At 34.0% G+C, this 25,771-nt stretch overlaps 2 protein-coding genes and 1 pseudogene across 3 annotated transcripts in view; 2 read left to right on the top strand and 1 right to left on the bottom strand.

Moving 5' to 3' along the window:
- The first annotated feature begins 1,156 nt into the window (after positions 1-1,156).
- Positions 1,157-4,843, top strand: LOC143621048 (peroxisomal membrane protein 11D-like). The gene is made up of 8 exons (XM_077092581.1): positions 1,157-1,294; positions 2,957-3,158; positions 3,245-3,319; positions 3,409-3,483; positions 3,594-3,674; positions 4,168-4,242; positions 4,347-4,520; positions 4,606-4,843. The coding sequence occupies exons 2-8, from the start codon at positions 2,967-2,969 to the stop codon at positions 4,639-4,641; spliced, it is 708 nt and encodes a 235-aa protein (XP_076948696.1). The 5' UTR covers positions 1,157-1,294; positions 2,957-2,966; the 3' UTR covers positions 4,642-4,843.
- A 521-nt stretch (positions 4,844-5,364) lies between these two features.
- Positions 5,365-7,964, bottom strand: LOC143621047 (F-box protein PP2-A13-like). The gene is made up of 3 exons (XM_077092580.1): positions 7,557-7,964; positions 5,981-6,099; positions 5,365-5,906 (listed from the first exon to the last, which is right to left on the bottom strand). Exons 1-3 carry the CDS (start codon positions 7,908-7,910, stop codon positions 5,489-5,491), a joined length of 891 nt encoding a protein of 296 aa, XP_076948695.1. The 5' UTR covers positions 7,911-7,964; the 3' UTR covers positions 5,365-5,488.
- A 13,379-nt stretch (positions 7,965-21,343) lies between these two features.
- LOC143621204 (putative methyltransferase PMT16) overlaps positions 21,344-25,771 on the top strand; it is a 32,868-nt pseudogene continuing 28,440 nt past the window's right edge. The window contains exon 1 of the transcript XR_013151473.1: positions 21,344-21,387. The product of XR_013151473.1 is annotated as a putative methyltransferase PMT16 (transcript). The remainder of the gene's footprint in view (positions 21,388-25,771) is intronic.

The raw sequence follows: 25,771 nt of genomic DNA, 5'->3' as shown, positions 1-25,771 counted from the left end.
ACCCAGTTATTTTTCTCGTTAAGTCAGCTCATGTGTCTTGTACATGAGGGCGGTCTTCAAAATATATACGTGCATGCATAACATAAAATACTTATAAATGTTTGATTGAAAAATTCCCTGTGAATATTAAACGTTTAATAGTTGTTTGGTAGCCTCGGGCTATATCTGCATCGGTTAATATCAAAGTATATTTGAAGGCTCTGATCTGTCATGGAGATAGTACTCTGAATCGATCAGATTTATAAACATTTGAATAAAGCATTTAAAGCGATCGGATTTATAAGTATGTTTATCATTATAATCATAACCACAACCGTCACACAACATGTTATAAATTTTGATGTCTATTGTTAAAAAAAAAATGAATTACAACTCCATTTAGTTGATGCTTTTGCTATTTTAGTATCCTTTTTAAACCCAAAACAAATGAGCTAATAAAAAAATCAAACGTGATAAAAAACAAAATCTCTTAAACTCAATATACAAACATAAAGAATCAACATTTTTCCGAACGAAAAACAAACCATTTATACCTGCATTTTGCAAGATTTAAACTCTTAACCTCTAAAATATAGAGAAGATACGTTACCACCACACCTAAAGGCAAATTCGATTCGGTTTTGTTAATTAAAAACATAACCTTTTCGAAAATCCAAAGTATAACGTTTAAAGCTGAAGTATTTCACGAATCGAAAACTAGGTGAACATAAACCAGTTAACGCCTTATACACCCCGACCGATAACACCAGTTATATAACCAGGTCCTGAGAATACAATTAACCATGTCCGACCCGAATATGACGGGTAAGATCCACAAGACCCTATACACCCGGTTATATTACAACATGATCGGCTTTTGTGTACTGAATAATATTAACCGAGTTCAGGTCAAGTATGTTAGGTAAAACCCGTTCGCGACTTTGCTCCCTCTACCATAACCCTTTTTTTTCATTTGCTATTTTTTATCTATTTGTAGTATAGAAAATAGAGGACCAAACATAACCTTATCAATCATCATCTATCTTTTCTTTTTGTTTGATAAAAAAATATATTATTATTAATAAATAACAAAATGAAAAAAAAAACAATTTAATAATTATATTATAACTTTTATTATGTAACGTTACAAGGATAAACGTCTAGGCACAGTCGCCAATACAAATACATAACAAATTCCTCTTTCATACACTGACTGTGTGCTCTTTATAATTTTAACGGCGATGATTTTTTGATTTTGATTCATAATAATAATAAACCTTCTGCCTGTGCTCTTCATCTAAATCTAACCTTACAAGTAAGTAATTCAATTTCTATCTATACTTCATTATTATTATTATTATTATTATTATTGTTGTTGTTGTTGTTGTTGTTGTGTTGTTCAGTGTTAAGTTTGTTGTAATTAGTGATTAACTGATTATGTTTGTGCGTGTTCTACTTTCGGATTTGAGTTTATTTATTGATTTGATAGGTTATGTTAATATTATGTGACGTTTTGAGTGTTGATTTATTGAAGTTTTATTTGAATAATAAGTGGTTAATCATCTGTTGACCTTAGTTTGTTCAATTTTGACTTTAATTGATTGTGTCGATTTTCGATGAAACCTTAGCTGGCAAGTGACATGTCACATGTGCCATTTTAAGGGTGTGAGCAAGCCAAGCCTGAGCTCGGCTCGTTTTGACTTACGAGAGCTCTTTTTTAAGCTCAAGCCTGACTCATGCTCAACTCGTTAAACAATTACTAGTTAATTTATATGCATTGGAGCTCGTGTACAGTACCTTAGACGTGCCAAAGCTCGGCTAGTGTCGATGCCTTTTTTAAAGTTCGGGCCCAGTGGATGCTAGGCTCGAGTTCGACTCATTTTTTATTTACTATTTAGTTTATATACGTTTTAATTATCTATATATTTTGAAAAACAAACCTTAAACGAGCCTGAGCTCGGTTCGAGCTTGTGTTTAGTACCTTAAATGAGTCAAAGCTCGGCTAGTGTCGATGCCTTTTTAAAGTTCGGGCCCGGATTGTTTTGGTGTCTTTTCTTAAAGCGGATGCTAGGCTCGAGTTCGACTCATTTTTTTTTTCTATTTAGTTTATATACGTTTTAATTATCTATATATTTTGAAAAACAAACCTTAAACGAGCCTTAGCTCGGTTCAAGCTTGTGTTTAGTACCTTAAATGAGTCAAAGCTCGGCTAGTGTCGATGCCTTTTTTAAAGTTCGGGCCCGGATTGTTTTGGTGTCTTTTCTTAAAGCGGATGCTAGGCTCGAGTTCGACTCATTTTTATTTAATATTTAGTTTATATTTACTATTTAGTTTATATACGTTTTATTTATCTATATATTTTGTAAAAGAAACCTTACACGAGCCTAAGCTCGGTTCGAGCTTTTGTTTAGTACCTTAAATGAGCCAAAGCTCGGCTCGAGCTCGGCTCGTTCCGATATCTTTTTTTAGAGTTTAAAGCTGGAGCGGTTCGTGAGTCGTGTTTTCAAGCTCGAGCTTGGCTCATTTATTATTTACTAATTCGTTTATATGCATTTTAATTATTTTTATATTTTGAAAAAAGAAAAAAAAAACCTTAAACGAGCCCGAGCTCAGGTTGAGGCGTTGAGCTCTTGTGAAATACCTTAAACGAACCAAAGCTCGGCTTGCGCTCGGTTGTGCAGTTTGGAACTAATACATAGAAGAGGTCAAACTTACAAATACTGTAGGCTTGTTATTTTCCCATACAATGCTCCAGCTCGGGCTCGATAACTAAACAAGCTTTATTTGAGGCTCGGGCTCGATAAGTCTCGGCTCATTTTGAGCGTTTTGTCTATCCGATCTCAACTCGTTTGCACCCGTACTGTGCATATTGCTACTTCCGGCGCTTGATTTTTACATATTGTATAATTATCATAGTTACACTTGAAAGCCTTGTTATCTTATTTGATTGATGATTTGATTTATGGGAACAATACAGAATATAAAAAATGAGTACACTAGATGTTGCCCGAACCGAACTTGCTCTAGCTGTTCTGTATTTGAACAAAGCCGAAGCCAGGGACAAGATATGCAGAGCAATACAATACGGGTCTAAGTTCGTGAGTAATGGCGAGCCAGGCACCGCTTCAAACGTTGACAAGTCAACGAGTTTGGCTAGGAAAGTTTTCCGTCTTTTCAAGGTGTCATTTTTGTTTTTGTAAAAAATAATCAAATTTTCTGCATATAATGAAATGAATTTGATTTTAGTTTTGAATCGTATTTGCAGTTTGTCAATGATTTGCATGCTCTTATCAGTCCTACCGCTCCAGGAACTCCCCTTTCAATTGTTTTACTCGGGAAGGTATGTTTTTCTATAATTAATAACCGTTAACCAATACATCAATTTTATATTTTCATTTCAAATATACTGATCTCGGTATTTTGTCACAGTCGAAAAATGCATTAGTGTCGACTTTCTTGTTTCTTGACCAAATAGTTTGGCTTCATAGATCAGGCATCTACAAGGTATGTGCATGAGTGCATCATCGGTGTCAAGATTTTATTCATTTACCTACAAAATGTAAAATGATTTAGAACAAATACAATATTTATAAGTTTTGTTTTGGTTTCTTTAGAACAAAGAGCGTGCAGAAATTATTGGCAGGGTGTCGCTCTTCTGCTGGATGGGCTCTTCAATATGCACTACTTTAGTTGAGGTAAGTACTTCTTGACTCGGATGTTGAATGTATGCATAGGGGTGCAAATGAGCAGAGCTTGAGCCTAAAATAAAGTTCGTTCAATTAACGAGCCTGAGCTCGAACCTTGTATGGGCAACTCGTTTAGGCTCGTCGAGCCTTGTGTAGTTTTATGTTTGACCTCTTTTGGACTTCTATATATTAATTTACACTTCATAGCCGAGCTGTAACACGTTTAAGACTTTAAGGTATACTACACGAGCTTGGACCGAGCTTAGGCTCGTTTAAGGTTTTTCTCAAAGTATGTAACAATAATTAATAATGTATAAATATTAATTAATAAATAGTAAACGAGCCAGGCCCGAGCTTGAAAAGACAACTCACGAGAGGAGCACGAGCTTTAGAAAAAGATCTCGAAATGAGCCGAGCTCTGCCTAGTCAAGCTCAGGCTCGGCTCGGCTAGTTTACACACCTACATATATACATGGTTGATTATTAAATTTGTGTTTTTCAGATAGGAGAGCTCGGAAGGCTTTCAAAATCAATTAAGAAATTGGATAAGGAACTCAAGGGTAGCGATAAATACAAGGTTAGTGACTTAGTGTACATCACTATACCATCAACCTTTTTTAAACAAGTTTATAATTTGTTTATGTCGATATTTATTCGGTTATTTGACTGTTCCAATTGCAGAATGAACAATATTGTGCTAAACTTAAAATATCAAACGAGAGGTCATTGGCTTTGATCAAAGCAGCTATGGATGTAGTGGTTGCAGCCGGGCTGCTTCAGTTGGCGCCCAAAAAGGTCACTCCTCGTGTTACAGGAGCATTTGGATTCACCACCTCACTCATATCTTGTTATCAGGTGCATTCGGTTACCACTGTCTCAATATTTTTTCTTCATGAATTATTTAAAAACAGTAAATTAATATTTGATTTGTTTCTTGCAGTTGCTTCCATCAGCACCCAAGTCAAAAACATCTTGAAGCCGACGATGCCGGTTACTACAAAACCTAGCTTTCGATGTCGTTAAATAAGTATAAATATATATATTAATATATTATGTTTACATACGTTGTCGGTTTTTCGTCTATGATTTTTTATTTGCAGTAAACAATTGCAGTAATGTATGCATCAAACTCTTTCATTTTAATAGATGTGTATGTCTCAATTATGTTTTGTGTTTCGGTTTTGCCTGTTTACACATTTAGATTTGTCACACAGTTGAACACGGTTATTAAACGAGCTCACATTTATGCTCAAATTTGTTTAAGCTCGACTCGATCAAGCTTTTTCACTAGAGCCGAGCCGGTCGTTAGCTAACCTTGATCGGATCAATAAAAATCTCGAGATCGGATCAATAAACCTCGAACGAGCTGATCCTTAACGGGCCCGGGCCCAATCCTAAAAAAACTCGTTTATTAATTGAACATTTGAACTTGAGCCCGAATCCATTATATATTTAACAACTATGAATAATCCGGAGACTCCAGATTATTCATACCTAGGGGGGGGGGGAGGAGTTAGGTTTGATGACTTAAATAAGTCATAAGTTACAAATTAGACTTTTTATCAGTCAACATAACAAATTCAAAGATCAACAAATAATCAAACCTTGCTTAATTCAGTAACCTCAAGTCTACATAAAATACATGCCGAAAACAACCACATTATAACTTGTAGACGAACACGGAACCCCAAAACACATATTTCGGTCAAAACTCAACTCGGGTATCTTACAGCGTTTACAACATCAAACAACGCCATTGCGGCAATGCTTACACTAGAAACTACTGCATTCACTAAGGTCTAAAATCACACAAATTATGCCTATCATAACAGAGCTTTAAAATCTTTAACCAAGTTACTAGGACATATAAGAACCGAGTCAACGCTCAGACCACCTTTCGTGTGCGTACAATCGATCTGCGTCAAAGAGTACTTAACATTAGTCGGTACGGACGAATCATCAACCATGAAATCTCCCACATGGTGATATTCCCATATCCCATTTTTCTCCAAGAAACATTTTGAAACTGCGTGTTGACCTTCGGGTGTGCTGAGCTGGAACTGGGCCGGTTTTATGTCCCACCCATGAACATGGTTAGACAATTGACGGTTAGATGTCTTGGTGAACCTCCCGAGCCGAAGCTTGAACAACAAGGAATACGTCCCGGCTGGAAAGCGAAACTCTATGTCGCCTCCCACCTCAAGCCACCAAATTTGATGAAGGTATGCAATTGTACGAAATCTAGTCAAAATTAAGAAATTATTAATCATCTAAAGAGGTCAAACCCTTAAACACAATTGTTAAAAGAAGTTTACCTCGATTCGTTGGTCGGGATAATATTCCAGTATCTCCGATCATCGATTCCGGTGATATTCATTGCCATGGAAGAAATTGACAAACACATCCCTCCTGTTCTTTTATCCAGCCAAAATTCCTGTAATAAAATGCCTCAAGATTAGGGGTGCAAATAGGAGTGTTAGCGGGCTCGGATCATTTAATTTACACAAAGCTCGAGCCCGGCTCGTTTCAAGCTTTATTTTTAAAGCTCGAGATTGGCTCATGAGCAGTTTTTCATGCTCGATATTGGCCCGTGAGTAGTTTTTTAAGATGGAGCGCGGCTCGGTTAACTTACATAGAGCTTGAGCTTGGCTTGCTTAACTGACACAGAGCCGTAGCTCGGCTCGTTTAAAGCTTAAGATTAGCTCGTGAGCAGTTTTTCAAGCTCAAGCTCATTTACTATTAATTAAATAATTTTTATATATTTAAAAATATTTATTTACCCATTTTTCAATAGTAAATTTATGTCTAACATAATATATATTATATTAGCTATTTTCTCATAACTTTCGAAAACAATAATAACAATTATTAAAAATATAAGCATTAAATAAAAGTTATATAAATAACAAGCTCGTCAAGGCTCGCGAGCCGGCTCAAGCTCGATAACTAAAGCTCCACCTTCTTCATTAAACGAGCCTACTTTTAAGCTCAAGCTCATTTAAGCTCGACTCGATCAACCTTTTTCACAAGAGTCGAGCCGCTCGTGAGCTACTCAAGCTCTGATCAACCTCGAACTAGCTAATCCTTCACGGGCCCGGGCCCGATCCTCAAAGAAAGTTCATTTATTAATCGAGCCCAAGCCCGAGCCTAAGCCTATTATTATATATATATTTAATAACTATGAATAATCCGGAGAGTCCAGATTATTCATACTTTCATAGTATTCATAGTTACAAATTTGACTTTTAATTTATTAAATAACTTTCTACTTTTATACATTAGTAACTCTTTTTATAGATACATTTTCAATTATAATTTATTAATTTTATATATAACATAATAAATATCATTTAGTAATTTTTCTCGTAAGTCATAAACTCATAACCTTATAAACAATTAATAATAACTATTAAAAATATAAGTATTAAATAAATATTATAAAATAATAGGCTCGTTAAGGATTGCTAATCCGCTAAACCTTGATAACTGAAGCTCATGCTCAAGCTCAGCCTGCTTATTAAACAAGCTTATTTTTACCTTTTTAGGTTCAAACTCATTTAAGCCCGACCCGATCAAGCTTTTTCACAGGAGCCGAGCCCTCGAGCTCTGATTAATAAAAAGTAAAACCACCGAACTAGCCGGTCCTTAACGACCCGGGCCCAATCTTAAATAAACAGCTCATTTATTAATCGAGCCCGAGGCCGATCTTAAAAAAATAGCTCATTTAATCGAGTCCGAGCACGAGCCTATTATATTTTTAAGTATTTAACAACTCCGAGTAATCTGATGACCAGATTATTCATAGTATTCATACTCATAGTTACAAATTTGACTTATTTAATTAGTCAACAAAACGAATTCAAAGATCAACAAATTAATAATCAAACCAACCTTATTTCCGTCGTCAAATCGAACCGGCTTCGTCAACCGTGAATAAATTTCACTTTTACCCAACTTACTACAACACCCACTACGGTTATTATTATTATTATTATTATTAATCAGATACCCATCAACCAAAGAGCGGTAATTAACCGGCAATTTATCTTCCCATATGAAATCAGCCGAAGAAGCAGCTCTAAATGACCGATTTAGCCTGGCCAGTTTACAAATCTCCGGCGGATCTAAATACGATAACACCAGAGCGATACAGGATTCTGGGATGTCACCCAGTTTCAGCTTTGATGGGTGAGTTGACCCGTCTGAGGATTCGGGTGATAATATGAGTGATGAGCTGGCACCCATATGGTGGTGGTTGTACGGTGGTGTTTGGATATGGATATAGAGAGAGTGATGATGATGATAATGTGTTATCTGGTTATATTGAAATGGTGACGTGGATGTTTTAATATTTTATAATGTTGTATTTGGGGTTTGGTGGTGGAAAGAAAGTGTGTGTGTCAGTTTGACGCGCGAATGTGGACTTTATGGTTTTGGTCCTTTGAGAATATTTTTTTGTTGTTTGTTTCTTTTTTGAACTGCAAATTTCATTTAACAAAAATCAGAAGTTTTTCTATCGAGACGTTAGCAAGGGCCGGTACTAAAAAAAAACTGTAAACAATTACACAACAAAATATTTTCACTTATTCCAATCTAGATTGATGCAATTCGTCCTATTTTTAATTCACAAGGAACTCAAAATCTTTATGTCTCTAAACACTTTAGCGATCTTTACCGGCTTGTTTTCGACAATAAAATCATTTCGGACCTTCCATAAACACCAAATGGCCACCATAACATTGGAGTGAACCAATTTTCTTTTACGCCCCACCGAATATTTGTTGTTTTAAAACTAGATATTAGCTTTTTATTATTATTATTATTTTGAATTTGAAAATGAGACTGGCTTAGAGGTAGGATTCTTGGGGGTTTTTAGTGGAGACTCAAGTTCAAACCCTGTTAGTGTCACTTTTGGTGGATTATGACAATGAGTGATTTGAGTTAAGCCTTGGCTAGGTTGTCGGTTCGAATCCTGAACTCACCCAGGTTTCTGTTCAATTGTGTATTATGCTAGAGAGTTCTGTTCTTGTAAAGGCGTAACGACTGTCAAGTACCAGCCAGTGGTATGGTTTCCCGAGGGAACAATCAAGCAAAACTTTGAAGCAGCGTTGGCCCTATTAAGACAACATTGTTTGGCGAGAGGAATTGAACACAAGAAAGTCTTTGCTCTATAAACAAGTTGATTTTTGAAAAAGTGTCAATATATGTACAAACTATGTTAGGTTAAGTGTGATTGAAGGTATAATCTAGTATATGTTATTTGAAACTATTATCTAACTTTTAGATCTATCTACTTGTTGTTGATAAATCTAAGCATGAAATTTCGGTAGAACATGTCAACTTATTTGGTAAATGATGATACCGACTTTACAATTTGGCAAAAACTCAAAATTACAATCGACGTATTCAAACTTCAAAGTATAGAAATAAAACAAGAAAAAGATAAATATTGTGACATAATAAGAGGGTCATTATGCAACTTTAAATATCTAAACTTAAAAGAAAAAGTGCTCCACGCGCTCTTAACTATATACTTCCGGATAAAGTGATGAAAATATCAAGATTTTTGATATTTTGTTTCATCTATTTATTTTACTATCATTTCTCATTTAATTACATACTTTATATCATCACCAATGAATCAATGATCCATGGATTAAAGTTTTGAGTCACTGAGTTTCCTCACTTAAGACGGGTTTTCTTTTGAGTTTTGAGAGAGTCAGGAAATACTTAAGGCAGGCCCGGTTCCGAGAAGTCAAAAAAATTTTTGGGCCGAAGGCGAAAATTTCTTTGGCCATTAAGTTAAATGAGTATTTTGTTAGCTTGAAACAATTAATTTTTTAAATGGTCATACTTGGTTATGATTTGAGTTGTGTAAAAAAGTTTTATATAAAAATAAACTTAAAGATGTTCCAAATGGGACTAAAACCCACAACCTTTTTGTTGAGAATAATATCTCTTTGTCTCTAAGCCAAACTAGTTGTTATGTAACTGAATTTAAACATTAAATATACATCTTGTTATTCATAAAAATGCATAATTTTTTTTTTTTAAATTTCGGGCCTAACGAGATGTCGGGCCGAGGGCCGTCGACCACCCCGCCCTCCCTAAAAGCCGGCCCTGACTCAAGGAATGGAAGTGATCGGGTAAGTAAGTAGCTCTTCAGTGATTCAAATAGCAGCTAAAAAATATTGTTTATATTATCTTATCTTCATTTGCACTCAATCTTTGAAGCATAAATTGCAATAACTAAAATATTAGCTATTTTATTATTCAAATTGTTTCTCTTTTATTTAAACTGATATATCATGTTTGTTGACTAACCTCTTTCTAATATAATACAACTAATCAATGTAGTAAACTATTAAGTAGCAAATAAACAAGTGTGTAATTGCTACAAAAATTGGGCCATAATTGTGTAAATATGAACGGTCAACTTCTACTTGGCTTTAAGAAAATAAATAAACAATATCACTACATAGGGCGTTAGGATAATCTATTTCAAAGAATATAAATATATCAAGAGGTTATTTAAAAAGGTAAAATAATTTAGTACTCAATCTCAAAAATGAGCTCTTATCTTTCGACTATCAAAAAGTAAAAATATATAAATAGGTTAATTTGAGAAGTATACATTATTTAAAATGATGATCAAAACTTGGCCTCTTTCACCATACATTTTGAAAAAATCACATGACAACCACCACAACTTGACCACCACTTGATCGCCACCGCCTGACCTCCATCACCATCGCCGCGCCACTACCATCACTGGCACCACTTGACCACCAGCGCAATACCACCACCAATTTAAGGTAAATTTTACATCAGTCGACTCGTATTATTTCTTCTTATTAAAAGCCTTAAAACATCAGTTTGAAACTCGAAAAAAAAACTTAACAACGTTAAGTGTTTCTTAATGGAGGTCCATTTAGACAAAAAAAAATAGTTAAAAGGTTGTACCGTTATCGGCTAATACACATAGTGGTAGGATTTGTTGTTTCCAATTTAAAAAAAAAAAGTATTAGCAGTGATATTCATTATTGAAGGATATTTTAAAGAAAACTTATTACAAATTTGAACAAAATGAGTAAAAGTTGTGAAATATTAACCTTTTGAAACATCAAGTTCTAGTTTTAAATAATTTACTAGCAAAATGTAGGAACTTTTAATTTAATATTAACATAATATTGGTGAAATAGTAAAATTCATTTAAATAAAGGTTATGTCTATTGGCACACCCTTTATCTATTTACACACCCTCAATATGCTCCATATTGTTCAATATGAGTCATATTACTCAACATCAAACCAACAAAATATGCTCCATATGATCAATATGAAGCATATTGAAGGTGTGTAAATAGATAAAGGGTATGCAATACGCACTAAATTCATAGATTTTATTTCGTGAAAAAGAACGACTTTTAATTATGAGAGAGCACTAGATCCATATGTCCATGACTACGAAACATAATCTAATAGTATTACTTTTTAATTGTTTTTTGTATTTTTAAACATTTTAATTGCAGACATCGCTTTTGTGTCCTTTTTGACACTTTTACTTATAAAAAAATATTTGTTTTCATTCAATTAATTTATATATCCTTACCTTTTCTGACCAACCCGTTTATAGTTAATAAATAAACTATAAACTATCAATAAAATAAAAATGATTGGTAATTTAAAGTTAATAATACGTGGAGTGTTTGTTTCTTTCTAATTTTAATAATTATGTTTTACAATCATTTGTTTTCTGAGGTGATTATGAAAATATATATTCGGACAACCCAATAAGCAACATATTTTTAAAATATTAAAAGGTATGTCATCGTGCATGTGTACAAAATTTTAACAAATATACGAAGAGATGCTATGTGATTTGGACATTTGGGGTTAAACGTGTCAATTTGAGGTTGATTGTTGATGGGTTTCTGGATTAGAGGTTTGCGGCTTAATATGTTCAATCCAAATGTGACCTATATATTTATCGGCGCCGTGTTAAACACAATTAAAATCGTACCATGTTTGAAATGTGATTCAGGTTAATCATTTTAAGAGTCATTTGCAAATTTGAGTAATATATGATGACATGGTAGCAATTTCAACAACCGATTATTTTGTCTCGAATACACCTTTATGTAATTGGTATCCTTTTTAACTGTTTTTGTTATCATGTCTCTTGTTCTCAATTAGCATAACTGTTTTTGTGTATTTAGTTTGAGATCAGAGTAAGCACATGAAATAGTTGTAGAATGGATCGTTGAAAATAATGATTGAAACTAGAAATTAATAGTTGAAAATAATTTTACTTTTGAAAGTTCATAATTAGAGGGACGAAAACCAACACATTAACCTTTAACATTTGTTAATTCTTAACATAAAAATTGTTAAACGGATTTACTTATTTCATTTACCGAACAAACGGATTAACCTACTTATTAAACAAGCCATGTTTAAGTTAATTTGTTTAATCAAACCGTCTATTTGCGGACCTAGAACCATATAATATTTGTGGTTTGTAAGTATTTGCCTTCCCTTTATTTATTTGATCCTTTGATCCGACCTTATAAACTTGTTTTCAACATATTGGATTATGTCTTTAGCTAAAAGAATGATTATAATTAATTGTGGCTTAGGTTTTTCTTAATTAAAAGAACGAGGACCAACGAGAAGTCGCCACCTGTAAAAAGTGCAAGAATATGTTCTTGCCAATGAGGCAGTGAGTCATCAAAAAGCACCCATGGCCACAAGTGGCATGTATGCCTATCCAAAAATTATTCATATATTCATATGCCACTTAAGATCATCCACTAATTGCATAACGCCAAGGCAAAAGGTGCAAATGAGCAAAAGTGGACACAGAGAATAACATATTATGCACTTTTATTTATTTTAAGTTTGATATTAAAGAATGGTTTGTTTAAGAAATATATTAATCAGTTTATCGATACAAATTATGAATATAGGATAAGGTCAATAGTTTATGATTGATACATATATTAATCATTGTTTAAGTTAAATTGTAATCAATTTATTGACACAAATAATGTTACATGTATATAGGATAAGTAAATAAGGATGTATATAGTGTAGGTGTTTATCGGAATTTATTTACTTGTAAATAAGAAATCATAACAAGCCTTGATACGAGTTATGAAATACGTAATACAACTGTACAAGCTCATTCAATATTATTATGACTTCAGGACTAAAGTACCTATACGGCTATATGGAACTTGGAGGTTTGAGGTAGCACCTAGACGGCTAGTCATGATAAAAGGGGCTTGGCCCAACGGGGGTGGCAACATGGTTACTAAAGTTTGCTCGGTAATAACTTTGATAGTAAAAGTCATTAGCCGATGAAGGTCGGTAGTGACTTTGTGCTACTATAGGCTCTATAGCCACTTTGAAGTGTGGTAGCAACCTAGTTCATTGGCGGCTACTATATCTATTGGTAGCCAAGAAGCTAAGTAGCAAACAAGATGCAGTATCATATTATACTGCAGTGGGATCTTATAACTTTAGTATATGCTGCTACAAAATGGAGTTTTTGATACCAATTTAATTGTAGAGGTTACACCCTAACTACCATAACTATTTATGATACGTTGCAACATTCTGCTCCAACTGAAGTAATTGTTGGATACTTATTTAAGAAAATCACCTAGTTTAGTTTCAAGACATCAATTTAACACTTCAAATTTTACAAAGAGAAAACTTGTCGTTCTTTGTAAATGATTAGTGCCTTATCAGATTATTAATTTCGTTTGACACGAAATACTTTAATCTGAAAATAAATTCCACACACAATTCAAAAGATATCAAGAATATATCAAAACTACACTTTGCATATTTATTTCCAAGTCATACTCATATCATGGGTGGTTTTAGAATATATATAAAAAACGACATAGTTAAAAAAAATAATAAAAAAAACGATGTTACTTTTAGAATATATTTATTGTCGATGAAGTCCGGTAATCCGGTTATAAACTTAGAAGCAGGGGTCTCTGGGCTCAAGAGATGTGGCCCAATCTTGTTATTGCAATGGGTAAGGGCTTTCTTGTTTCTGGTGGGCTTTGGAAATAAACAGAAAGCAGCAATATACAATCTCTTCCAATTTGAGGTATTGAACCCATATATCAATATAATTTGTTGATAAACTTAAGATACATGAAACAAGAAATTTATAAATCATTGTTTATTGTAATGTTCACCTGAATATTGAGATGTTGTTATGAAATATATTTTTTGCTTGATAAATTTTTATGCTAACCTTGCATGAAATTAAATAAACGTACTAGGCTATAGACCATAGACTACGCCGCCTAACAAACTATACCACAAGAAGTAGCAACAAATGGATAGCGAAGACGTGGATATCTACACAACAAAGTAATACCAATGTTGTCGTCCTTCATGTTTAATATGCTACAACTAGTTAGTGTCATTGTGTCTACACTCTACACCATCATGCTATCTAGACTCTTAATATGATCTTGGGAGAAATACATTATAATCTTTTATGGATGGTGTAGAGTTTTTAGGGTATTATAAGTCACAATTTTCCCTCTACGAGACACATATGTTGTGTGGACAAAATTATATCTCTTATCAACAACATTCTACTTCATTATCTCGAGACAAACATTGTTCAACCATGGATATATATCATCTATGATTGCTTATGTTTCACATTGATACATGGTTACACATTGTAAAATTCTTATTTTGACAATGATAAAAATGTAAACATGTAATACCAATCTTAAATATAAATATTCATATGTAGGGTTAAGATAAAACAGGAGTTAGTTTTTCTTAGAAGAAAAATAATAATCATAGCCATGTAAATTTGTAATTGATGGCTAAGATGATGAAGTTCATTAAGACAAAAAGATGCTAGGGTATTATGGTCTATATTGTTTTCTTTTGATTCTGTTTTACAAAAACTGTGTTTTATCAAAATGTGTTATACAATTGTGTTTTCTGGTGACGTTTATCAGGCGACCATTTTCCGATGACCTTTCCTGGTGACTTTTACCGGTGATCATTTTCCGATCCAGTGCGGTGGGCGGTGGAGTGGTGGCGGTGGATGGTGGAATGGTGGCGGTTTTTTGAGATCTAAGGTTAATTGTAGGAGGTAGGTGAAGACTTAAGTGGGCTTTAAGAGGAATTATCAAACTTCTTAGATGAACTTAACCCTTCATGTACATTAGACCATTACGAAGAATTGTCAAAATATCAAACAAGAAAAACAAGTCAATAAAAATGTTGGACATCCGTCTATCGACCGTGTCAAAGTCTGGTCAAATTTAAATACTCCGTATTAAGTAACACAATAACCTTTGTAGAAGGACGAGTATTTAAGTGTCGTACTGTATAGTTGCAAAGAGTTGAACTCATGTTTTGATGTGAGTTTTGCACCTTCTCTATGTTTAGGTTTCATAAATTCTACAAGTTTTTGTAAAACTTTTTGGGCCAAATACTTACCCACTTTTTAACCAATGGCTTTTAAAGGTTGGTGTTTGCTTTGGTTGCAAAAGGAAAAAATGCAATGAAATTTGAAAGATTGGTGTTTGATTTGGCAACAAAAAGGCAATGGTTCAATTATTTAAAGTGGTAGTTTTTCATCTTTGAGAGCCATCTATGATATTTAGATTTTGGTTTTCCTTTTTCTTTTTAAGGTAACATTATGACTTTCTCATCATGTTAGATTTTTGGGGAATTGTGAATGGTTGGTTATCTTGATTTGTATATGGTGGATTAAAGTGGTGGTGAATTGTGAATGATTATAGTAGATACGGTGGTAGATGTCGTAGGGATAAGATTGATACCGAACCTGCATCATACTGAGAAATATTGATATAAAAAACGAGTCAATATAAACCGAATACCGTTTTGATTTTGTCAGTGCGATATCATTGAAAATATCTAAAAGTATCGAAAATGAATGTTACTGATATCAAAATCATGAAAAACAAATATTGGTACCAGATGTTTTTGGTCAGTAGTGGTTTGTTACCGCCCTATCGATACGGGTACTTGATAAAATAGATGTTCTATCCCTAGTAGAAGATGGGAATATGTGATTTTGGAATGAGAAATATAAGAACAAAACAAATAAGTATACAAGACTTTATAGAATATAGATACAAATATTTTGGTGACTTTTTTGTATAATAAAAATGCATGAACCACAAGTTAAAATCAAGAACCATATCTTGTCTTTTTCGTCTTAACATCACATCAATGAAACTGATGCATCACAATGTCTTGTAATTGATTTTTATGTGTTTGAATAAGTTTGATAAGTTGCAAGTAGGAAGGAATATATGATTTACGTTCAACTAATGGCTAACTTTATCTAGTTTATTAGCAATAACAAGAAGATTAAACTATAAGAAAGTTGTTAACGAATTTAACGGAAATCATATCGATTAACACCGAAGAACACCAACTCAACACAAATTATGAACTAGAAAAATTATACATGAAATCCGAAATTGAATTAGGGCTAACATTTTTTTGTTGATTACGGAAGGAATGAAAGAAACAATAATGAAAACAATACAGAATTGAAATCAAATTGTACGAACTAAAACTACGTCTAAAACAAACCTTATATATGCTCTGAAGTTTTCCCCGTAGCGAACGTTTTACATGGAGTAAAGTCTAACACGTATTACTACTTGTAAAACATTACCAGAAAAAGTAACACTCCATCCATAGTACACAACATCGGACATGTATCATTATTTATGCAGTATTTAACTACTCCGAAGAAGTAATTCCCTCATAGCAACCTCCGAAGATGTTTAACTACGAATCACTTCCAACAAAGAAGATATCGTTAAATAGCCATGTTAATTTATTAGTCGATCATATTGCTTAATACCAAAATTTAAAAGTAAAATGTAACAATGTAACAAACATACAAGAATGGAAATGGTCTATACTCTATACATAGACGTAGGGGTGTCCAAAATACCCGAACTCGAATAAGCTAATTCGGGTCGGGTTAATAGGGTCAAAAAGTATTAATTGGGTTATTCGGGTTAACCCGAATAACCCGAATTGTAAATAGGGTCGGGTTTCGGGTTCATTTTTGGAAAAAATTCGGGTTTCAGGTTAACCCGAATAACCCGATTAGTGGTGATACTTAACTTTAAATACAATGATGAAAAGATGAAATAAACACTATTAAGACAATATTAAAAGCTTTATAAAGAAGTTAATTATTCTGATTGTTCATGAAACGTTCAATGGAAAGTTTATTTATGTTGTGCTCATTTAATTAAACAAATAAACATGAACACATGTTTCACTCATTCATCTATGTTCGTGAACGTTCGTTTATGATCGTTCTTTTAAGTTTGTTTACGTTCATTCGTGTTCGTTTACATATTAATAGAAAATTATTAAGCATTATTTGCATTTAGAAATTATATCACCCTAATATGTTTTATATTTGTTTGTTTTTGTTTATTTAAATGCGTTCATTTATGTTCGTTTATGTATGTTTGTGTTCGTTAATGTATGTACATATATGTCATTCATGTTCATTTATCTTTGTTTAAATATTTTCGTTTATGTTCGTGAATTGTTCGTTTAGATTTTAAGTAAACGAACATGTTTAGTTTTTAACTAACGAACATGAACACAAATATTTGTCCGATTAAGTGTGCGTACGTTAAAAGTTAAATGAACGAACACGGACATGCATTTGTACATGTCCGTTTGGTTCGTTTGCAGGCCTATTTATGTAATTATAATATAATTATTTGTAAAAGAAATTAAAAAGCGAGTGTAATAAGAAATTTTGCAACTTACAAGTTACAAACATAAAAAAATAGCTTAAAATTATAAAGTAACATGGCTAACCCGACTAACCCGAACCTTAATAGGGTCGGGTTATGGGTTAGATATTTTTTAAGAGAAACCCGACTAACCCGACCCGATTAACCCAAAACCCGATCGGATTAACCCAATTAACACCCCTACATAGACGTTTATGACCCCTCAACTTCATATTTGTCTATCCTAAATCCTGACGCATACCAAATACTACTACTTTTGTGCATGGTGGGTTGTACTTAAACAAACATTTGACCATTTATGTTACTATTTTGACAAAGTACAAGTATACATTGCGCAATGCTTACATGTGGCCATGTGGGTGGGCTACCTAACTGGTTGAAATCTTGTGTAAACAAAGGAGTAAAGCTAAATTAAAACTATTTAAACTTTTATTTTAAACTTTTTTATAAAAAACTTTCATGGCATAGTGAAAGTTGCAAGCTGATTGTAACTTAAGCAATCATCATTGGCCAATAATAGTGTTAGTAAAGTAATATCATCATTTTATTATAGAACAACAATAACAAACTCACCATAGAGTTGTAAAAAATCTGGGTTCTTTAATGAAAACTCTGGTTCGATTCCCACAAACGACACTTTGGGAAGGGTATGTGCGACTCAATGAAGGAATACCAAGATTTCTTGATTTCTGGTTCGATCATGAGTGCGTCCGGGTTTTACCACCAGTGGGTCTTCGGACATATGTGTTTTCCGCGGAATTGAAGCTAACTCGGAGGTGCTTAAGGGATCCGTAGAACTGGTTTGGATCAACTGACAGTGACCTTTTGTCATTGGTTTACCTCGTACGAAGTACGTATAAAATTCTTTGTTTGTTAGCCGTTCAAAAAGAGTTATTGTTCGAATGCATAACATCTGATTGAATTAAAATCGACCAAATTAGTTTTCTAGTTACCTTTAATGTAGACATGTATGCACTTGTGACCAAAATGTTAGTTTCAAATATTTTTCATGATAAAAATATTTATTAGCTTTGTCCTTAGTTGATATAAGTCCGTGGTGTTAAATTTGTTGTACCAGTTTTTGTCATGTTTACTTTTAAAAACAATAGCTACAATTATCAAATATTTTGGATCCTTTTAAATTTAAGAGGACTTAAAATTAATTGTAATTTGGTTTTTTATTAACCTACAAAGTTGGCCATGTGCGCTCGATTACTTGAATCGACTTCCTATATATAGTCGTATGGACTCGTATAAAACAGTCGAAATTAAAAAGAACCAACAATTCGATTTAAAATTGGAATTAAATCGACTTTATGAAAAATAGCAATAGAAAAGTTTATAAATGGTAATATTATTAAGAACGTGAATAAAATACAAACACTTATTATTTTATTTATTTGGTGAACAAACCAGTGAACCAAAATAAAAAACATTCACATCTCATTCTTTATAATATTTCATATTCTTAAAAAATGATTAAAAATGTATTATTTAATTGAATAAACATAAATATATAAATGATGATGCAGATTTATTAAATAGATGAACAAAGTTAAAGATTAAAGTTGTTTTTTACTTAATTATATGGATGAAGATAAAAAAATATGGGATGTGAATGTCCTAAAATGTTATTTTTAAAAGAATATATAACACTTTTCCAACATACAATATAAAAAAATAAAAAATATAAATTTTGGTTTTGTTAAGTTAATTCAGTCATTTATACATGTTTAATCATAATCAAACAATTAATTTTCCAATTTTCCAATCAGTTTTGTTATTTCGGTTAAGTAAACCATACACATAAATCAAATTTAGATATTCAAGTTGTTTCAGTTCAAAAATCACATTAAATAAATAAAATAAATAAATCAAATTGGAATAGGATATTCAAATAGTGATGTTTTGAGACACGTACATGTAAGCATAAGATATGAAAGGACATGGTTTTGAAGACTTGGGCATGAGCAAGTTGCGTAAATCAATAAAATCTGAATTTTGTCTATTTTGTTTTATTATATGAACAAATTAATTAGGAAAAAGATAGTTTCAGAATTCAGGTTAAAAGGAATCAGAATATTTACATAAACAATATAAATAAACCAACACTAAGAAATAAAATAGAAATAATTAATATAATCTAACATAATACTGAACAAAATGATCTAATTACAACAGAGATGCATGAGCTAACACAACAAGAATTTTCTTACATGTTTGGTGCTTGACTAGGACGTGCATATCAAGTTATCGATGGACAACGTCACACCAAGTATTTAGGAATCTGGATTCTTGTAATGTAAAAGGTAAGTATTCAAGATTCCTAAAGTTCAAAAGATAAGAATCATCATGCTTCTATTAGGACGGATTGTTAATAATTATATCATAACCCCATGAAAGTGGAAGATGCATGAATATATGTTTATATTACTTAGTAGAAGCACTTATTTTAATCAAATAGGATTATGCAAGTTTTACATTAAAACTCAAGACAAAAGACAATGTGTGATGATGTGATCATCATACGTTGCGACGATGTGATTATCATACGAAGTTGTTAACTTTACCCGCTTTTCAAAACTCAAATTGACCCATTCGTGTTTTCTTCGAATATGTTTTTCCCCTTCAGCTTTGAAATGTATAAAACCGGCCACAATGATAGTTTTGTTAATGCATTTTGTTTGTCATTCCTTATTCTAGCTAGTTACAACATGTCCTAAACCCCTAGTGTTTTGCTAGTATCCTAAGTAACCAGGATTCTCTTAAGAGTAGGAAGTCGACATACAACTACTATTTCTAGATTCACTAGTAAATCATTATTGATTTTTGGAAGGAATAAAAGGTAATGCAAATTATAGAAAGACTTTCCATCAAAGTATCTTACAAAGTGCGAAAATCCAATTGGTTTGAAGACAAACGTACCCTCAAGAAAAAGGCCGAGACAACGGCATTAGTTTTAAATTTACGCTCTCATTTTTATCTTAGTTGTATTAAAGGCTTAAACTGTACAACATAACACGTACTAGTGTACTATTATCCTACATTATATATTATACAAGTATATAATGTTAGCGTGACAAAAAAAGACCTTGAAAGTGGAATAACATATCTCTGACTCTTTCGACACGTATATGTTCATACGTTAAAGTATGTTAAATGCTTGTCACAGTGACGACATTGTTAAGTGCATTATCGAGTAACCGAATATGATGTGAAGAAGAAAAAGGAGGATAAGGTGAAAAGAAAAAGGTATACAATGCACAAATTTGAATACTATGTGCAAGTTAGAGATAAAAAAGAAGATATGGTCTTTAAATGAGCACTATAAATGTACCAAAAATATAACAAAAGCTAAAGACCATATTAAAAGATGAGGAGATATCTGTTATGCTTTAGGAGGGAAAACTTGTAGTACGAGGAAAGAATTAAAAGATGTAGGACATGCTATAATTTGAAGTAAATTATATAAAAGTGCTTTATAGTATTCCTACTAAACTTGAGTATGTTAAAGAGTTTAAATTCTGTGATAATCTTGAAAGTGACGAATACTTTTTACATGTTTTTCTAATTCATTATCTTAATAAAATAATAATGAAATGTGTTAAATGTTTCTAATTACCCTTATTCATTTTTCCAGAGAGTGTACTCAAATTTTAATTTTTTACGTTCATATGAAAAATGAGTCTTTACCTTGCTTCAAAAACGATTTAGATGATTCTTCTCATACATAAACGATTTGGATGATTGATCATTTTGCTATGTTCGTCTACGATTTCATATACTAGGGTAAACTATGTCCACATCAGGTATTTTTTTTTCATTTAAGATAAAAATAATAAAAAAAAAAAAGAAATGGCAGATAAGCAAAAACAACCTGGAGTGTCGGCTACTACCAGGTGTAATTATATTTTACCATTTCTTGAAATTTCACGTATAGAGTGACTTTAACACGTAAAAAACTGTTGAGTGACCTTTGTAATAAGAAAACACAAAGTATGTTGGTTTTATGGAATTTGCCCTCACAATTACAATAATTAAACCACCTAAAGTCTATTAGTTTTTGACAAAATATGTTATGAATTGCTAGTTGCTCAGGAGTAATATAAGCCTTATCCCTAAAATACAACTATTTGGGGAAAAATTCCAAATTTCCAAATTAATTTAAAACTAAATATATAAATTATTAAATTTAAAATGTAAACTTTAACAAATGTTTCATACACACAGGTATATACACACATTATCATTTATTTTTAAAATAATTATCAAACGCTCGTCCGCATCATTGCTTTTTAGACAAAAGCAAAGGCCTAAAAACAAGAAATTAAAATCAAATTCCGCAGTGAAAAACCGATAAAAAAAAGGCCACATAGTCACCTAAAACCAAAAACACACACATATTGGGTGCTTAAGAGATACTAGAAGTCTAGAACTATCATACAACCATATAAGCACATTTGTAATCAACGACATGTCACAACATTTGATATCCACTCCACATACCGCAACAAACCCCATAAAACTCTTTCTTACAAAACGCTCATCCCACCGTTCGTTTCCACACACAAATCATCCTCTCTCCTTTACATCAACCTTCTTTCTTCTTCACATAAGAGTGCATATGACCTTTAGACCACCCGTAGTGGTGGCTTTGCCCGTAGCGTTATGAAGCAAAACGCGGGGGTACACCGCCCCCCCCCCCCCCCCCGCGTTATGTTGATTTCCATTTTGTGTGTGTTGTATACAAAACGCTGAGAATGGCACGTTAATCAAAATTTGACCGTTTTTTTTTACCGTTAGATAATTAAAAAAAAAATTATTTCCTATATATTAAACCATTTCATCCCCAATCAAACCTCATCAAATTTATAAAAATTCTCTTTCAACTCTATAAAAATTCCTTTACACCAAATTCACCATATATGGATCCTCCATCTATATATAAACAGTTTTTCGGGCCCGACCAACAAGCCGAGGACGTGGAGGAGGAACAGGCGGTTACGAGTGCGATTATGCTCGCGACACAGTATATGAGTTCCGTTACGGGTGCGATTAGCTCTCCACCCCCGTTTCAACAAGAGCATATATCGAAAGAGATCGTGCCGAAGCCAACAACCGGTTGATGGCGGATTACTTCTGCGACACGCCGAGATACAAGAACCCGAAGACCTTTAGGCGCCGTTTTTGGATGTCTAAAAATTTATTTATGCGCATCACCAATGATTTGGAGCGTGAGTTTAATTACTTTAAGCAAAAGCCTGACGCTCGAGGGACGCTAGGATTCACGGCTATTCAGAAAGTTACGTCAGCCGTACGCGTGTTCGCCTACGGAAACACGACCGACATCAACGACGATTATTTAAAGATGGCCGAAAAAACAACCCGGGACACCTTGGAGTATTTTTGTTACGGTACGTTTTGTTTTTTTTAAATAGTTTATCACTTGTTTACTGTGATCATTTATTTTATAAAAATTTTGTAAAATATAGAAATATTTAAACTATATGGACCACATTATCTGAGAGAGCCCAACGTTAACGATCCACAACGTCTTTACGAGGCACATACAAGGGTGCATGGTTTCCCCGGCATGATAGGAAGTGTAGATTGCATGCATTGAGAATGGGCTAATTGTCCAACTGCATGGCGAGGTCAATTCACACGAGGTGACCAAATGGGACCAACGGTCAGCCTTCAAGCGATCGCTTCATACAACCTTTGGATTTGGTCGGCATTCTTTGGTGTTCCCGGTTCCAACAATGACATAACCGTCTTAGAGCAGTCTCCTGTGATGGAGAGTTACATATCTGGGACTGTTCCCGTCGCTTCGTTTTGGGCTAACGATAACTTCTACGATCATGGGTACTATATGGGTGATGAAATATATCCAGAGTTCGCGATAATTGTTAAAACATTCAGAGACCCGATGGATGACAAAAGACAGTATTTTAAGAAAGTGCAAGAGTCTGCGAGAAAGGATATCGAGAGGTGTTTTGGTGTTCTTCAACAACGATGGCATTATGTTAAAAATCCTTGTCGTCTGTTGTCTTTAGAAAGAATGAGATGTGCTATGTATGCGTGTATCATAATGCATAAAATGATCATCGAGGACCAGGGAAGAGAAATATGTCCAACTTTCATACCGGACCCGGATCCACCACGGACTCCGGCAAGTATGAAGCAACGACTCAAAAACTCAGATCACGTGCGGTCAAGAGAGATACATAACGCACTAAAGGAGGATTTGGTGTAAGGCCTCGAACCCGGTAGCCTTACTTTAGCGTCGGATTTACTCATAAACACAGTTATTACAAATCAGAGTTCATTAAAACTTTCGCGGAATATAAAAGCTTTCATAAAACATTTCATAACAAAACACGTCTTGTCTTAAAACATCATTTTGTCTTTCCAAATAAACGAAACATTAAACTTAAACGTCTTGAGTCTTCCGATGCCAGCCTCTTATTCAGTGCCACGTGTCTCCTCAAGCGAGCTGCCTCATCCTACTCACCTGCGTGCATACTAAAAGTCAGCTACGCTGAGTGAGTTCTAGTTAATCATACACTATACAATACACATAAACTTATATTCTTACATTCATACTTTCATACTTTCATACTTTCTTTTGTATTAACTTACTTTCATATCTTACGTTATAAAGAGCATTACGCCCTACATTCCTCGAGTATTATTAGGGCTCGGTACCCTCCTTCCTCGAGTATTATTAGGGCTCGGTACCCTCCTTCATCGAGTATTATTAGGGCTCGGTACCCTCTTTCCTCGAGTATTATTAGGGCTCGGTACCCTCTTTCCTCGAATATTAGTAGGGTTCGGTTCCCTAGTTCTCGAATATTAGTAGGGTTCGATTCCCTCTTCGTTACCATACAACCATACATCATACCTCAAGTATTATTAGGGCTCGGTACCCTCTTTCCTCGAATATTAGTAGGGTTCGGTTCCCTAGTTCTCGAATATTAGTAGGGTTCGATTCCCTCTTCGTTACCATACAACCATACATCATACCTCGAGTATTATTAAGGCCCGGTACCCTCTTCGTAACCATACAACCATCCTTTCCTTCTTTTATTAACTTTATCACATTCATACACATAAGCATACATATCATACTTACCTTATACTTAGCGTTACAACCTGACAGTACGTGCAATATCCGAAGATCGTTCACGTACCGTCAAGCCATCATTCATACATATCACATTATTCACATAAGGCATACACTTATCTCTTAGGATAAGCGTATTAACAAACATATCGAGTATGCACACAGCCCCGAAAACATAACACATAAATGGGGCTAGAAACTCACCTGAATCCTGTTACGCTCTCCGTTAATAGTTATTCCCTTCTTGAGCTGTGCACGGCTAACTGTATAATATTTACACGTATCAATTAACTACTACTACTCATGTTGTATTTCTATCTTTATATGACCCACAACGAACGGGGTCCGGGGGCAGCGCCCCTGGCAGCGGGGTCTAGGGGCGGCAGCCCCTAGCAGGGTCCAAGGGGCAGAGCCCCTGGCTGGGGTCGAGCTGCCAGGTCAGCTTGGAAAAATTTTATTTACATTAACTGTCTTAACACATTTTCCATTAGGTTTTTAATTTATTTTTTAAGCGAACTTAACTTTAGGCGAAGTTAAACCTTAGGCGAACTTAGCTTTAGGCGAAGTTATACCTTAGGCGAACTTAGCTTTAGGCGAAGTTAAACCTTAGGCGAACTTAGCTTTAGGCGAAGTTAAACCTTAGGCGAACTTAGCTTTAGGCAAAGTTAAACCTTAGGCGAACTTAGCTTTGCAGGCGAAGTTGTCATCAGGCGAACTTAGCTTTGCAGCGAAGTTGTCATCAGGCGAACTTAGCTTTGCAGGTGAAGTTCATCAGGCGAACTTAGCTTTGCAGGCGAAGTTGTCATCAGGCGAACTTAGCTTTGCAGGCGATGTTGTCATCAGGCGAACTTAGCTTTGCAGCGAAGTTGTCATCAGGCGAACTTAGCTTGCAGGCGAAGTTGTCCAGCTGCAGGTACTGTTCGTCCTTAAATCCCTTAATCATCTTCGTTTCTTAACCAAATAACTCGATTTAGGTATCCACGGAATCGTCTGACCAGCGCCTACAAACCCCAACCATCAAATCGACCTAACATCGATGTTTAAAGGGTGCGATTTAGGCATATAGGTTACGGGTTCTTTTGTCAATCGATTAACCCATCAAATCATAACCATTTTCAGTAAGTTTAGCTTTGTTGGATTCGTTTTTACCATACAAA

This window comes from Bidens hawaiensis, unplaced genomic scaffold (genome assembly GCF_021521415.1).
Source record: "Bidens hawaiensis isolate Kalapana, Puna unplaced genomic scaffold, B.hawaiensis_p1.1 tig00002772_1, whole genome shotgun sequence".
In the NCBI taxonomy this organism is placed as follows: Eukaryota; Viridiplantae; Streptophyta; class Magnoliopsida; order Asterales; family Asteraceae; genus Bidens; species Bidens hawaiensis.
This window is presented reverse-complemented; position numbering and strand designations above follow the sequence as displayed.

What these genes read in the sequence shown, in the direction of transcription:
- LOC143621047 (XM_077092580.1), bottom strand. Translation starts at nt 7,910, where the DNA reads ATGGGTGCCAGCTCATCACTCATATTATCACCCGAATCCTCAGACGGG. An exon ending in GATTTGACGACGGAAATAAG is followed by an intron (nt 6,100 to 7,556) that starts GTTGGTTTGATT and finishes ATTTTATTACAG; the next exon opens with GAATTTTGGCTGGATAAAAG. An exon ending in ATCCCGACCAACGAATCGAG is followed by an intron (nt 5,907 to 5,980) that starts GTAAACTTCTTT and finishes AATTTTGACTAG; the next exon opens with ATTTCGTACAATTGCATACC.
- LOC143621048 (XM_077092581.1), top strand. Translation starts at nt 2,967, where the DNA reads ATGAGTACACTAGATGTTGCCCGAACCGAACTTGCTCTAGCTGTTCTG. An exon ending in CAATTGTTTTACTCGGGAAG is followed by an intron (nt 3,320 to 3,408) that starts GTATGTTTTTCT and finishes ATTTTGTCACAG; the next exon opens with TCGAAAAATGCATTAGTGTC. An exon ending in AGGGTAGCGATAAATACAAG is followed by an intron (nt 4,243 to 4,346) that starts GTTAGTGACTTA and finishes TTCCAATTGCAG; the next exon opens with AATGAACAATATTGTGCTAA.